Source organism: Halyomorpha halys, unplaced genomic scaffold (assembly GCF_000696795.3).
Source record: "Halyomorpha halys isolate HHAL.00 unplaced genomic scaffold, Hhal_1.1 Scaffold1151.1, whole genome shotgun sequence".
NCBI classification, from domain to species: domain Eukaryota; kingdom Metazoa; phylum Arthropoda; class Insecta; order Hemiptera; family Pentatomidae; genus Halyomorpha; species Halyomorpha halys.
In genome coordinates this window covers 139,693-155,640 of record NW_027106607.1, presented here as the reverse complement: position 1 = coordinate 155,640, position 15,948 = coordinate 139,693, and the positions used below count along the sequence as shown (strand labels likewise).

General features: G+C 31.2%; 1 protein-coding gene and 1 non-coding gene across 2 annotated transcripts in view; one reads left to right on the top strand and one right to left on the bottom strand.

The window, feature by feature from the left end:
- The first annotated feature begins 1,045 nt into the window (after positions 1-1,045).
- Positions 1,046-1,207, top strand: LOC112211284 (U1 spliceosomal RNA). Its single transcript, XR_002945528.2, has one exon. It is a non-coding gene; the product is annotated as a U1 spliceosomal RNA (small nuclear RNA).
- A 5,676-nt stretch (positions 1,208-6,883) lies between these two features.
- The window catches only part of LOC106688541 (putative phosphatidate phosphatase), a 51,859-nt gene continuing 42,794 nt past the window's right edge, over positions 6,884-15,948 (bottom strand). The window contains exons 5-6 of the mRNA XM_014433048.2: positions 7,590-7,766; positions 6,884-7,491 (exon numbers count right to left, since the gene is read on the bottom strand). Of these exons, the coding sequence (XP_014288534.1) occupies positions 7,366-7,491; positions 7,590-7,766 (303 nt within the window). The 3' untranslated portion in view covers positions 6,884-7,365. The remainder of the gene's footprint in view (positions 7,492-7,589; positions 7,767-15,948) is intronic.

Here is a 15,948-nt window from a genome sequence, read left to right as displayed (position 1 = left end):
ACTCAATTGCGGAAGCATCGACTGATTACTGGTTTACCAGTATAATAGAGACTCAAGGATTAGTGTCTGAAATCTTTTAAGTACCTCTTTCAAAGATTTTGTACTTTATATATTTTTATTGATTTTTCAGTTCAGCTATCTGAGCAGAAAACAAAACAAACTTGAAAAGTAGTAAATTAGAGCTGCTTTTATGAAATCATTTTAATTTTACCGAAAATTCATTAAATCTGGAAAATGTCTCTATTGTAAATTCTTTCAAAGATGCAGTATTTATGATCAAAATAAATAATTTTAATGGCTAAAATCAATTTTAATTAGTTTTTGAACTAACATACAAATTACAAAAAGGAAGACATTAACTTTACAAAGGCAATTTTATTTAATATATACTATCAATAGCAAGCTTGGAAAACTATTTCATAGTACTTAAAATACATTAAAACTAGATTACTTATTCTCGTCAGTTTGAAATCTAGGAAAAAACAACTAAGTTAGTAAGCAATATTGACAAATATAGAGAAATAATAGATAATTTTTAATAATAAAATAAATTAAAGATTATATTGAACAAATCATAAAATGCATAATAAATAAATTTTAAAATAATTTAAATACTCATTAAATTCATCAAAAGCAGGCACACCATGATTTAAGTAGTGGATCCATAAATCAATATAATAATTAAAATATACATTCACATGATCAATAAGAAAAATACATTGACTGAATTTTCCATACAATTTTTTAGATAGAAGTAAACAATTTTATATTTTTTAACAAATTAAATTTCAACTATTAAATTAACTGTATCTGTATATAATAACCTTAAATACTAATAAAGCTTTTATCCAGTAACTTCTAAAATAATCTTTCATATTACATCTATTATAAATAAATACGTTAAAATATAATTTATTTAATGATAAATATTTTTATCTCTATGATTGTAAATTGAATGACACTTTATTATTTTCAATAACTATTTCATTAAAAAAACTACCATGACTGCGCAAATTCATTTTTTGTATATGCTATATATACACACACACTTACCAGGCATGGGGGTTACCGTGATAATGAAGGCGGTTCCCCCAGGGTAAGGCTCTTTCATTGCACTTCGATTGGGCTGACCCTGCGAATACCCCAAATGTGGGTATCTCGGGCGCATAATTTTTGTTATTTGGGACTGCGTTCGTGCTATTAAAAGTTTTCTTCTGTCACCGCTTTCATGAAGAAAGAAGAGAGCTCTGATGCGTTTGCAGCTCAGATCCGACAGCAGATAATAACGTCAATATTATGCTACTTAACCAAGATTATTGGATGGCAGGCCAACGATATACGGCACAGGTGATGCAGAAGTTAAGAAATGAGGAGAAATATAGGCGAACCAGGAGATAGCCTAAAGCAATGAGGCGCCACTCACCCCCATGATGTAATACCTAACGGCGGTCCTGTGGAGGGTGAGAAACAGGTGTAGGGCGGTGGTTTTAGTGGGTAAAAATCCCACACACGGATGGGTACAGGCCTATCCATGTCTTTTGAAGATTTCCACCGACCCCCATAAAAAAAAAAAACACACACACACTCACACATTTCTACAAAAGCTTAAAAATCTTAGCAACTAAGCTTTTTTTAACTTTTAATTGCAGTCTTTAAGTTTTTTTAGGAATAATAAAGGCAGTTCCTTGTTTTAGCGCATTCTATAGAAGATGACTGAATTAAAAGTCATATAGTCACTACACTTTCAAATTAATTTAAGTTTGGTATGGTAAATTATATTTTTAGTTTATTGAAATCACTCATAAGCAAGTAAGCTTAACAAAAGACCAAAAATATAAAACGACATTGTCAAAATACAATGATTTTCCTGTTAAAAGTTCTACATTACCCATGCTTCATAATAATAAAACCAATAGAGACAATTGTGCACTTTCCAACTGTGTTCTCATCCATTTCTTTACATCACAAATCAGGCTGTATCCTCACGGTTAAAGTTTGACCATTGGTCAGCTAGGAAGACATCTGAAATCTATACGACTTTCCGGTTGGTATAACCTCTAAAATTACAGGTGGCCAACTTTAAGCCTTATGCTCAGGTAATAATATCATGGCATACTAACCAAAGTTTCCCCAATTAGATCATGCAGAGGTCTAAACCACACAATGTTTTCTCACTGTGATGCAATAGTTCAGTTGAAGAAAGGTTTTAGAGGATATGGAGGCGGGAGACAACCATTGTCATTAGGAATTTGTTAAGGGTACATAGGGAGATGAACATACTAAAAGTACCCTACCCTACCTTTTCCATAATAGAAGAATGGGATGGAAATTTCCCTTTTTTGACTTTTCACTTATATCTCAAAAACGCTGTGTCGCATAGAAACAATTTGAACAGAAGCATATCTACAGTAAGCTGAATTTTCACATAAAGTTTTTGTTATTCCTTTTAAGTTTTATTTTATACATGAAATACTAGATACTTTATACCACATCCTATACACAGAGTAAGTTATTCAATTTATCACTTTACAATGAATCATCTTTGTTTTGAAAATGAGTTGACAAAGATATTTTATTTTATATATTTTATTGTGATGCATGCAAATGAGCGCTCTAGATATTATTTATGGTTCAGTAAAAAATAATATAGTTTTTATTTCTCTGTTTGTAGTCCAGCAAATGCCAACAAAGTTCAGCGAGTGACGGCCAAAAAAGGGCTTGTTGAGAAGATGGGGGGGGGGGCAAGCATTTAACTTCAGGAATTTTTTAAGGGCACATAAAAGATGAACATACTCGACCCATACCCCTTCCACAACATGGGGGAGTCAAAAAGGTCTCTTTTTTTGGTCATTCACTTATATCTCAAAAATAGTGCATCATACAGGAATAAATATTTTATCAAAAATTAATGCTGACAACTTTTTTAATAGAACTTTTATATATATATTTTTGTATTTATTACGGTTTTATCATCATTGAAAATAAAATGGATTACAGGAATAGGAAAAGTGAGTGAAAGACATAGTACAGATTCCACATTAATAGAACTTCATTGTTTATCAGAGAGGCAAATCCTATGAAACAGCAATTCATCACCTGGCTTCCAGAATTGAGAAAAGTTGAGCTTATGAAGAGATAGTGCAATTTTTATCAATATTTAATGTACCTTTGATCATACCTATTACAATAATATGGCAAAAGCCCAAGGGAGGAAAGGTATCGAATATATAGATTTCAGATGGATCGATGTGATGCCAAAGGAAAGCATACTTAAATTGAAACAGGGGTATACCAAAATGTGTATGAAACCTGCAGAGGTCTGTCCACAGTGAGATATGCTGTCCCCAAACCTGAGGTATTTGGTTACTGACTCATTTTAACCAAGTATGCTGATGATATTGATGTATCAGTAGATGGCGAATTTCCAGAGACAATCTCTGGGCAGCTCAAAGAATCAATGGATTTGCTGGAATAATGGCCTTGGCATAAATTCTCAGAAGGTAAATCTGTGCATATTCACTTACAGAACAAACATATTAATCAGACCACCAAGTTAGGTCGGAATGCTGTTAATAACTACAGCGAAGTTAAGTACCAAGGGATCACCCTTGATAGTAAATTGATATGGTAATGTCATTTTGCAAAGATGAGCATGAATATGGGCTTGAAAAAAAATGTGCTAGTTCTGGAGTTCAAAGTCTCAAGAGTTCTCTGGCCTGATCTATAGCTCCATATGCTAACAAAGTATGATAGATGAGACTACAGCAAGCCCCTATAGCTTTGCTAGGAAAGCTACAAAGGCTGATGAGCCTCATGACAACTAATGATAGCACCTATCCCACTACATGTTAATTCTTTTGAACTTTTTGCATGAATATAGAATACTCTTTATATATCCCAATGAACACTAACAGAGACAAAAGTTTTAAAACAACATGGGTTATTTATTTTAAATGAAACTGATGAAATTTTAATTTCTAATGAAAGTTGATACGTTGATACAAGACTACACATTGAAGTCCATATTCTCATTTGTTTTTGTTTTTTTCAAGGGAACAAGATCATACCGATCTGGTCAGCACAAACACAGTTTTGAATAAAATCCTAAACAGAATAACTGAAATGATCAAGGAATACATCTCAAGGAAATATGGATTCCTTCCCGGAAGAGTTAAACAAGATAAAAGTACATTGAAGCTGTCAAAGATAATACCAGATAGGAAATATATGATATAGCCACTATGTAGTATGAGTCAAAGCTTAATGGGGTATAACCAATAAAATGCAGCTCTTCACTACAAAATTAAGTTTAAATTATCAACTGATTATTTAATTGATTTTTAAATAAAATAAAAAAAAAAAAAGCAAAATAGAATGTTTTATTTGCAAGAAATGTGATAAAAATGGTCATACACTAATTTTGAGCAGATTATTAAAAAAATATTTATATAGATTATTAATCTAATAAATTTTCAAATACCCAATCTCCATTCAATTCAACTAACTTTCAAGTTAAGTATGAAAATCTTTAACTTCTCAGACATTTTTACCACTTTTTTCAAATCCTGTATTTTCTAAAGACCAGATTTTGAAATCCTAGGACAAGATTAGAAGTTAGGTTTGACATTTCTGAAGGTGTGTGGATTTGAGAACTCTGCCTCTGTAATCTCTAATTCAAAACGAATTTGAATTGGGAAATACATTATTAATTTTTATCTCTTTCTTCTGTATAAAGTACCTCCTATTTCAATGTCATAATATTTTAGTTCAGAGTTATTAATTACACATTCTCATTCCCATACTCTGGTTTCTCTTTGAACCAATACCAGTTAAGCATCGAATAATGATAACAGTTTCATTGTCCTTCTATAATAGTGTTTTTGTTAAAGATCAGACATTCACAATATTCATTGAATGGCCTATCGTGCAATAAAATATTTTCAGGAGTGTGCATTATTATTCCAATTTTTGTTGCAACAGACTTTTTATAGAGCAGGAAGGTTTACTGTATAAATGTTAATATCAGTTAATTCTGCTGACAAAAAATACTCTCCTCGTTAGACTGACTCTTATAGCAGCACTCTGACAACCTGTACATACCACTCTATCATACCATTCATTAGGTCTGAGGTAATGTGGGGCTGAGTCTAATAATTGTCTCCACAAAATTGTTTTAATTTAGTTAAAAATTATCAGTTAACTGAAAAAATCTGGTATGGTAACCCTTCACTATTGTATTGTGAGGTGGAGAGGACAGTATAGTTCTTCTAGCAAATATAAGGTATCCGTTATATTTTTCTTGGGGTCACTACTTAAAAGCATCAGCCACCTAAAGTTTTTTTTTTTCTTTTTTAAGTCAAGTATAATCATAACCAGCCTAACACCAATGTTAATAGTATCAGTGATTTCTTCTCTACTTCTTTATTTATCTGAACAATGTACAGTGTTTCGTTGTAATATTTTTAATTTTATAGAAATAATAATGAAGTTTCTTTTCAACTCAACTGTATTCCTTGGAGGTTTTTTTTTCAAGGTAATTCATCTAATTAGAGGACCTTACTGAAATATTATGATCCCCAATCCTTTCCAATAAAATACTTATTTGTTTACTTTGGAGTAATGCCAAAACAGCAGTTTTTGTTCAAACATTTTTTTTAAATTATTGAATGATTATTCTGTAATAGAAATGAGATGAAAAAAAAAGGAGATCCCAGAAACAATAATAGAACAGCCCAATGAAAAGAAAGTTGAAATAGCCATTGGAGAATCAAAATCAGCCATAATTAACAATTATTTAGAGTGAAGTAAACAAGGTGAAAGTGAAGTAAGAAGAAGAGAAGTAACTTAAAATCAAAACTAAAGCCATTAGTAAGAAAATAAGCTCCAACAATCCTCTCATTCAACACGTCATAAAATATACAGTCTTTCTAGCCAATAGCCAAATAACAGAATATGCAAAAGAAATTATCAGGAATGTGGAATCAGGTTAAAACGATAAACTGTTGATCAAATATTTTCTTAAACCAAATACTAGAGAACATAGAATACAAAGTGTATCACCTACTTTATATTGATTTCAAATGGGCTCACGATAGAACACCAAAAAAAGTATAATACATCAATACAACAGGAAATACTAAAGAATAAATTTAATCTAGCAAGGATGTGTATATTAGAAACATATAATTTAGTCTGAACATGTATCGTTTATCCTAATATACTAACTGATTTTTGATCAAACATTGATAAAAGATCAAAATTCAAAACTAAAAATGATTTTTTCAATAGCAGTAATACGTCACTCAATAATAAAGTAACAAACTAGAATCAAAATGGATATATATACATAAAGTATAACTAATATTTAATGAATTTTGAAAAAATGATGCCTTTGGTAATAACTACTAACAAAAACTATGAATGGAAATAATTTACTATAAACAGCATACTTTCAGATCAAATCATACAAACACAAAATTTATCAAAATAAGTTTAAACATTTATCCCTAAATATATCTATCCTTTAATTTGACTCGAATGTTTCTTCTAACTTATATTCAATCGTAGTGTAGCAAATGGGAATTCATAACTATTTTTTCTTAAATCACAGAATAAGTTTCAGAATGTGAAATAAATAAACATAATTCAAGAAGTTACTATACAATGATTACTGTGCAGTAATTCTGATAAGTATCAGAATCACTAAACAACTATAAAACATGTTAATATGTTGGTACAAAATAAAAATAGTTGACAATAATTCACCCATTTCATAAAAAAAACTAAATCCACTTTAGTTAAATTAAATCCTGTTGAAGCTTAAAAGAAAAACAACTAAAATTTAAATAATTAGTGATAGTTTGGTTAAATCAAACCATAACCATAAAAAACCAAAAATAACTTTTTAATATTTTGGAGTATATAACTAAATATACTCCACACAAAAGTAAATATAACTTTGCTTAAAAGGCAAAAAAAAAATTCAGATTATGAACAAGAAATTATCGTAGTATTTTTAGTTTAACTTAGCTTTAGCTGAGTAGCACCATTACTGTATTCCTTAATGGCAATTGATCTTAATTAAAAAAAACATATTTAAATAAAAATTCACTATGGTCAAATGATTAATTTTAAAGTTTTACAGTAGAATAGTTAGATTTTATAATCAGTCCTAGAAACTAAGATGCAAAAGATGCCAAAAAAATAACACTAACAAATGTTTTATAAAGTTTGAAACAACATAGACAAAACATTTTGACCATTCCAGTAGGTTAAACAGTAATAACTAAGCAAACCATAAATTGCTCCCATCAAATGGTTTTTCTTTTTCTAAATTTCAAGATGTTTTTAAAAAATTTCACTTCTTTAGAGATCGGCAGATGAGTTATTGGTGACCAGCATAACTTGATGTGAAGTGTTAGTTAAGGTGGTTGTTTCACTTGATTTCTTCTTCATGGAAGAAGCCCCAAATAAATCAGAAACAAAATTGGCCTAAACACAATAAAACACATACAAAAGTAAAGTTCTCTGAAAAAAAAATTTATTCAAAATACAAAATATGTAATTAAATAATAAAAGCATAACCTTACATTAAGAAATGCAACTGTAGTTCCAATTATCAATCCAACTAAAACATCACTCCAATGATGTTTATAGTCCGACACACGTGATAATGCTGTGGCCCAGCTTAAAGCCACACAACAAAACTGTAAGAAATGTTTCAGAAGATGTGATCCTCGCCAGTTTAGTTTCGCCTGAAGATATAACTGAAAATCAAAGTACAAGCATAAAAATTGAATTGAACAGAAAAAATTCGGTGCAGTATGTGCAAAATATTCACTTATCACTCGCAAAATCATCAAAAAATATTCGCTTATCACCCCACTTTGAGATGATATATATCCTTATATTTTCCAAAAAAGCTATTTTTTTTTTTTATTAATCAGGATGGCTATGCTTCCTCTTACTACATATTTAATACTGGAAGATTGCTGATTGACCGAGTGTATCAATGAATGGAATATGTTCCAGGTGTGGTCAAATAAAACCCAAATGGTAATAACTATTTTAATTGAGCCAACGTTTCGCCCCACGTTGCAGGGCTTCGTCAGGGCTAAAAAAGATATAAACACTTTACATAGTTACAAAGAAAAAAAAAAACATAGTGGAAAATAACAGGGGTATACAGTGAAACCTAAAATTTAATAAGAAAAACTAAAGGGTTAAACAATAAATGAAAACAGTAATAGTAATAGAAAGATAAAGATAGAATAAGATAAGAAATATTAAAGAAAGTACAAATTAAGAGATGAAAAGGGAAAAGAATAAAAATGAATGAGACAGAATTCATATCTGTTTTGACGGAAGTCTATGACAGAGTGAACCGTTTGTATTGGGAGGAGTGGGGATGGTAGTCAAGTACGTCACATAATAACGAAAATAATTATAAAATAAACAATGTAAAAATTTCTTTTTAAAACAATTTTGATCTCTTTTCTCTCAACTTTATTCTTTTTTAACATCTGACGTTTCGACCTCTCAGGTCATTCTCAAGGATTCCTTATTCTGTCTTCATTCCTTTTTTTCCTTAAAATTCATTACTGCCGGCTAATTGCCTTTGTCCCAATAATTTCTTCTATTAAATTATTTCCTAAATTTAAAACTTTCAATAACCACTTTTATGTTCATTAACAAACCCCAACTGTTTGGAAACGTCGGATGTTAAAAAAGAATAAAGTTGAGAGAAAAGAGATCAAAATTGTTTTAAAAAGAAACTAAACCACTCTCAAACAACTATATTAATAAAAAATAAATCTAATGTAAAAATTATTAAAGTTAGGTACACAATAAATGATAATATACATAATAGAGGGGTAAAAGAAATATTTACAAAATTATAAAATAAAGAAAAAAAAAGTCATGGATAGAAAAACAAAGAAGAAATGAAGTTAAAATAATGGGATAAAATATATGTAAGTGATTAAGAAAGACAATTGAATTGAATTTATTAATTCATTTATTATTATTTATACTTTATTATTATTTAATAAAGAATTTATTCTTTTTCCTTTTCATCCCTTAATTTGTACTTTCTTTAATATTTCTTCTCTTATTTTATTTTTATCTTTCTGTTACTATTACCGTTTTCATTTATTGTTTAACCCTTTAATTTTTATGTGTCACTGTACACCCCTGTTATTTTCCACTATGTTTTTTTTATTTTCTTTGAAACTATGTAAAGTGTATGTTTCTTTTTTAGCCCTGACGAAGCCCTGCAACGTGGGGCAAAACGTTGGCTCAATTAAAATAGTTATTACTATTTGAGTTTTATTTGACCGCACCCGGACCATATTCCATTCATTCATACATATTTAATAATTAGGTAAGTGAAATTAAAATTGAACTATTGTCATAACAACCATGAAAACACAAAAACATTTATTTCCTCTTCAAGTTAATTATCAAATTCTTATAAATTTTATATTTATCCATTATTTATTTCTACTGATAATGGGAGATAGTTAATGTTTTCAAATAAACAAAATGAAAGTTACTTAAAAATTTGGCACCTATGACCTGTCAGACTATTTCAGTGAGGACAAGCCCATTTGATTGTACATCGATATGACAAATTTAATCAAAATCTTTAGATAAAACTTCGGTTTTTAAAAGACATAATTAATAATGTAAAGTGAGGCACTTCCAGTAAGTCAATTTAAGCGAAAAAGCTGCTTTAACATTCAAGTCATATACCTACTTTAAATAAGTACTATGACACACAAACCACTTTGTGAGACTCAGTTATTTGGACTTAGAGGGTCTTGTGTATTCTGATTAAAAACTCAGATTAAAAATTTTGCATAGTTCCAATACTATATTCTAATACTGCAAAAATGCAAAATGGTTAATTATTTCAAATAAAATTTAAGATACTATGAAGGAAGCTATTTTGAAAATTTAATATTTATTCCCAGTAAGACTATTTCAATGGACAGTCTATGCTGTGAGTTGATAGAGATGGGACATGTTTTGATAGTGCTCTAAAACTTGCTTTCTTTCTAGTAAGAAAGAGTTCGTTGAAATTTGAAATCTTTTGTGAAGGATTGCATTAGAGTTTAAACGTGGTTTCTATGGAAAGAAATATTCATTTGACTTCAGAATCGGTGAGTGATATATCGGAATATTAATGAAAGTTTGATTCCATGCAGACAATAGTATTTACATTAGTGCAAAGGTGGTATTACCAGTGTTAGTGAGGATAGCACTAGGTTATCTTAAATAACTGGCATTCTACATCTACTCCACATAGTATAATTTAATTTTACAGCTGCACACTGTCTATCAGTTTGTTCAAGAGTCTCTTTTATATGTCTGACTGGGGGAAAAAAAAATGCAAAGAAAATTATCTGAAGACCTCAATGATGTACCGATCAGTAATTTATCACTAAATTATCGGGTACATTAATTGACGAAAAACTACAAACTGTGAAAGAAAAGATGGAAGTAGTGGCAACAAAGAACGATATTGTTGTATTTTCTGATAAGATAAAGCAATTATCAAAATAATATGCAAGCAAATAAAATACGTTCAAGAAATGATGAATTTATTCAAAGGGAAATAAAGAAGAAGAATGTGATTTTTAGAGTTATTGATGTAGGTTTTTCTGTGGATTGTATTTAAACCATTAAACAAATCAACACCAATACACTAGGTATGCCAGAAAATATTATTATTAACCAAGCTCAGCTTTTTTAAGGAATCTTCATACAAATAAAAAAAATTATCTGGGCAGAATTTTTTAACAAAGTAAACATAACAGGCATTTGAAAGGCATCCAAAATTTTAAGAGGCACCACTATTTCTGTTGAAAGATCTTACTTACTAACAGAGGAAGCTTTTATTTTTGAGAAGATGTATTAAGGAAGTAAGCTCAAAAATTTTGGTTTTCGTTCAGAATAACTCCTTAATAACCACAAATTTATTTAGGACGAGAAAAAAGGTCTAATATTTGGGGAACAAAATAGCGTAGGAAAAGTAAAATAAATAACGACTTCTCAGAAAAGATTAAGAAATTATTGACCAAAAGTATAGATGCAGCAACAGAATCAGAAGAAATAAAAGGGTCTATTCAAATATGAAGAGAAGATAAAGAGAAAAATAATACACACTGGTGTATCTTAATAAATACTCTCAAGCATAAAAATAATATATGAAATGAATATGTCATTAGTATGGCAGTATGATGTTTTAGCTCTGTATGAAATATTTTTTACTTAAATCTGAAATACTTCAGTGATTTTAATTTAATATGGATTGGGGCGAATAAAACTAAGACTAAGGGTAGGGAATGTGGTGGAGTGTTATTATCAATTAAAAATAATTTAACAGTTGGTAATGTTACATGCAGCTTTGTTAAATTTGATGAGTAAAATTTAATTCAAGTGCATAGTCTGAATGTAAAATCTTATATTATACCTGTTTATTTAAATTAATTTTGTTGGGATGACTTTTCAAAATTATTAAATTTTCTTGTAGGTGACATGAATGCAAGAGTGGTGAAGAGGCAGGTAATTCCAGAATATATTATATGATACAGGAAAATTTTTTAGTGAACTGTAATAGAAAATCTAAAGATACAATTTTAAATAATAGAGGTCTATCATTCTTGGAAATTTGAGGTGATTTTGAATTAGTAATATTAAACAGCCATACTAATGGAAATCCCGAAATGAAGTCACTTATATTTTGGGGAAGGGTAGCTCTGTCATTGATATTTACTGGGCCTCAGCTCCCATTTTGAAATATATAAAAGATTTTAAATTCATGTCTATAATTTATACTTAGTATATACCGATTGAACTTATCGTAGAAGTTGAAAACAAGTAATGTCACACATCATACTGCCCTACAACTAAGTAGATTGCAATGGTCACAGCAGCATGTTAAATCAAAACTGGAGTACCAAGTGCCATAGCTGCTACTGAGAATCTAGTTAGTTATCTCTCTCTGTTTATTCCTTGGCCACTCTGGTATTAGCTCATGTATTGCCAGTAAAAACCAGTACACGCTTACTTTATACAGAGTTAAACAATTTCAACGTAATTGTAATAATAATATTTATTTATTCTGGGATTGATCCCTTTAGAATAATATACAGGCGTCAAAATTAGGCTTTAAAGCCTGAAAGTAAAGTAAAAAATGAAAACGAAATTATAAAATATAATAAAACAGTGAATTCGAAAAGATAAAAATAAACAACAATAATTAATAAAGTATATAAAATAAAAATAGAACAAATAAAATAAAACTATACATCGTATCATAAAACATAAGATGACTAACTTCTGATAATAAATAAAAGGAGAAAAAAAATTATAAAAAATCAAATACAATTAAACTAAAAGTAATAAATGGAAAGGTACAATTTCTGCTAATATACATATTTACAAGTGTAAAACGAAAAACTGAAGCACTAAATACAGATTATACATAAAGCTTGTTTGAAACTTTCAATTGTTATTCTACAGGAATTGGGTGGACAGAAGGTGGTCGAAGATCCAGGATTTGAAGGTTGGAAGGGAATTAGAGCTACAAATGAAGGAGGGAATAGAATTCCATAGGGAAGATGAACGGATGAGGAAAGATCTACCAAAGGTTGCAGTTCAATGGGCAGTTACATGTAAGTCTGAAGGCAGTGTGCGGGTATTGCGGGAATGCACTGAGGATTTAAATTGAAGGATATCAGAGATGTACGATGGACGGCGGCATTGGATAATTTGGTAGAGGAAGGAAGCAAGAAAATATTTACAACAAAAGGAGGGGCAAAGCCACTTCAATTCTTCATAAAATCAGGTGACAAAGGCGTCCCTGGGGACCCCAAAGATGAATCGTACAAACCAATTAATTAACCATTTTAATTTTGCTTTCAGATCCCCAGAGACAACCCCGTAAACCACACAGCAATAATCAAAGTGGGGGAAAATTAAGAAAGTAACCAGGAGCCTACGGGTTTCAAAAGGAAGTAGGTGACGAAGATAATTTAAACGTTTTAGGGTGGAGAAGGAATAACGGGAAATATGGGAAACGTGGTTTTTCCAGGAGAGAGTTTGGTCTATAGTGACACCAAGGTTTTTAACTTATGAATGGAATTGTATCGGATTGTTATTTAGGAGTAAGGTTGGAATGTGAGGAATAGTTTTCAGGAGGTGATTGGATCCTATTACGATTGGCTTAGTCTTCTCTGCATTCAACTTAAACTTGTTTTCTTGTGCCCAGTGACTAATTAGATTCAAATCTTCTTGTAGCTTTTCTGTGGCAACTAATAGGTGAGATGGTGGGAAGGAAAGGTAAATTTTAAGATCATCAGCAGACAAATGGTATTGAGAATGTTGGATAAGGAGGGGAAGGTCATTGATGTAGATGGCGAAAAGGGTAGGGGAAAGCGTTGAACCTTGAGGTACACCACAGGTAAGGAGTCGAGTGATTGATGGTGGTTTATCTGGAACCAATACATACTGGGAGGGATTGGAAAGGAAGGATTGAAACCAGCGCAAAGCACTGTTGAATAAAGGAAAATTTTGTAGTTTGTTAAGAAGGATGTTGTGGTCAACCGTGTCAAATGCTTTGGAGAAATCAAGGAGGATTAGGATAATTAGATTTTGGTGTTCCATGGCAGTTTGGAGGTCATAGGTAATTTTAAGGAGAGTGGATTGTGTTGAATAGCCAGGTCGAAAGCTGGATTGAAGGGGATTGAAGAGGGAACGTTCTTCTAGGAAGTTTGAGAGTTGGTTTTGAACAAGGCGTTCTAACGGTCTTGAAAGGTTAGAAAGGAGAGAAATAGGGCAGAAGTCATTAGGTGTAGAAGGATTTGGGATTTTATTTAATGGTTGAACTAAAGCGGTTTTCTAATGAGAAGGAAATGTGGCATTTTGCAAGGAAAAATTGTATATATGATAAAGTATGGGGATAAGGACTGAGAGACAGGATTTAATAAACTTAACAGGAATGTTGTCTGGTCCATGATTGTTGGTATGGGATCTTAGAATAGTGGGTAGTAATTCTTCGTAAGATATGTGGGAAAAAAGAAGTTTTCAGGATTGAAGGTGTTATTTGGAATATCAGGAAAGATTGATGGATCAGTAGCATGGCAAGTGAAATGGTTGTTGAGATCATCAGGTGTTATTGGAAGAGAGCTGAGGTTATTGGATTCTGGTAGGGATAAATTTTGGAGTATTTTCCACTTGGATTTGGGATCGGGAGCAGTGGAGAGGGCGTGATGAATGTGAAAGGATTTAACACGTCGAACTCCTAACTGGATTGCACTATGGAGTAGTTTAAAATGAAAATAATCTGCAGACAGGCAGGTCAACCAAAATTTGCATCTAACAGCTTCTCTTTGTTTTATCATTTCCTTTGTTTCCGGAGTAAGCCAAGGTACAGTTAGATGGTGTAAGATTCGGGTTTTGAGCGGAACATGGATGTCCAATATGGATTGCAGATGTGAAGTGAGGGTGGAAACCATAGGGTCGATGGAGTTATAGGAGTGTATAATGTCCAACTGGACGGAAACAAGGTCACGTTGAACGGATTCATAGGAAAGGAGTTCCAAATTACGGTATGACATGATTTTGAGAGTAAAACATTTGACTGGTAGGTCGTACGATATTTGGATCAGATCGTGAGATGACAGAAAGGGAACTGGGTGCTGGGAAGAGTAAAGGATTTTTACTGCAAAGTCAAAGATAAAAAGGTCTAAACAGGTGTCAGAGGATTGTGTGTGATGTGTAGGAGAATAAGGAATGAGGTAAAGATTGAGAGAAAATATTAGGTTAGTAAGAAAGGATTTATCACTGGATTGAGAGAGCATGTTGGTACTAAAATCACCAGTTAAAATAATATTGGAATAAGTGGGAACGAGTTGGACAAGGGAGGATTGGAAGGTGTTATCGGATGGAACTCTGTGAGGTCGATAAATGACAGCAAATAATAGAGGAAAGGATAAAGTTGAAATTTCAAAAAACATGTATTCTGCAAGGGGAATGTTAGGAGAAGGGGAATGGAGTAGGATTTTGACCTTGAGACTAATATGAACATACAACCCAACACTCCCTCCAGTACGATCAGATCTGTCTTGATGTAAGATATTGAAATTGGGAATTGAAACACGAGAGGAAGGAATAAAGGGTTTAAGCAACATTTCAGATACTGCGATGACGTGGTAAAATTTATCAAGGAAGTACTGTTTGAATTCATTGAAATGGGCAATAAGGGATTGTGCACTAACATGACAGGAACTATGGACATTAGTCATAACTGTGGGGTGGTAAATGGGAAAGTAAGAAAAAAGGAAAAAGTTTGAGGGATAGAGAATAACAACATTTTATATACTGCTACGATTATATAGAATGTGACAATTTCATATAATAAGAAATTGCAAGGAATTTGTTGCTTGAGTTATAAAGTTTGAGTCATAAAAAAAGAAGAGATATAAATAAACGAAATTCTACAAGCGATATTATTAAAGTGTTGAAAGGGGGAGGGAGAAAGAAATTTATTCAATCATGCTGCCCAAATACATCGGGTTGCTACATTACACAGCATACTGATCAATCCATGATCGGACATATATAAATTTATAAATTACATTTTTTTGATATGATACAATATAATGGAAAGATAACATTTTTTTTTTTTTTCCCACAGTATTCTTTTACAATTAATATCAGTCTACAAACTAAATACAGGCTTTTCAATTTATTCCTTTTTTTTTTCTTTCCCCTCTATTTTACAATTCTTATTTCATTTTATCAACAAATTCCCCTATATAACAAATATTAGAATATAAAAATAACAAAGTAGTAAATAAATAAATAAAACAACAAATAAGATATGCGATGCATGCATGCCATCCATCCTCTGGATAACTCCCCCACTCATTAATTTCCATG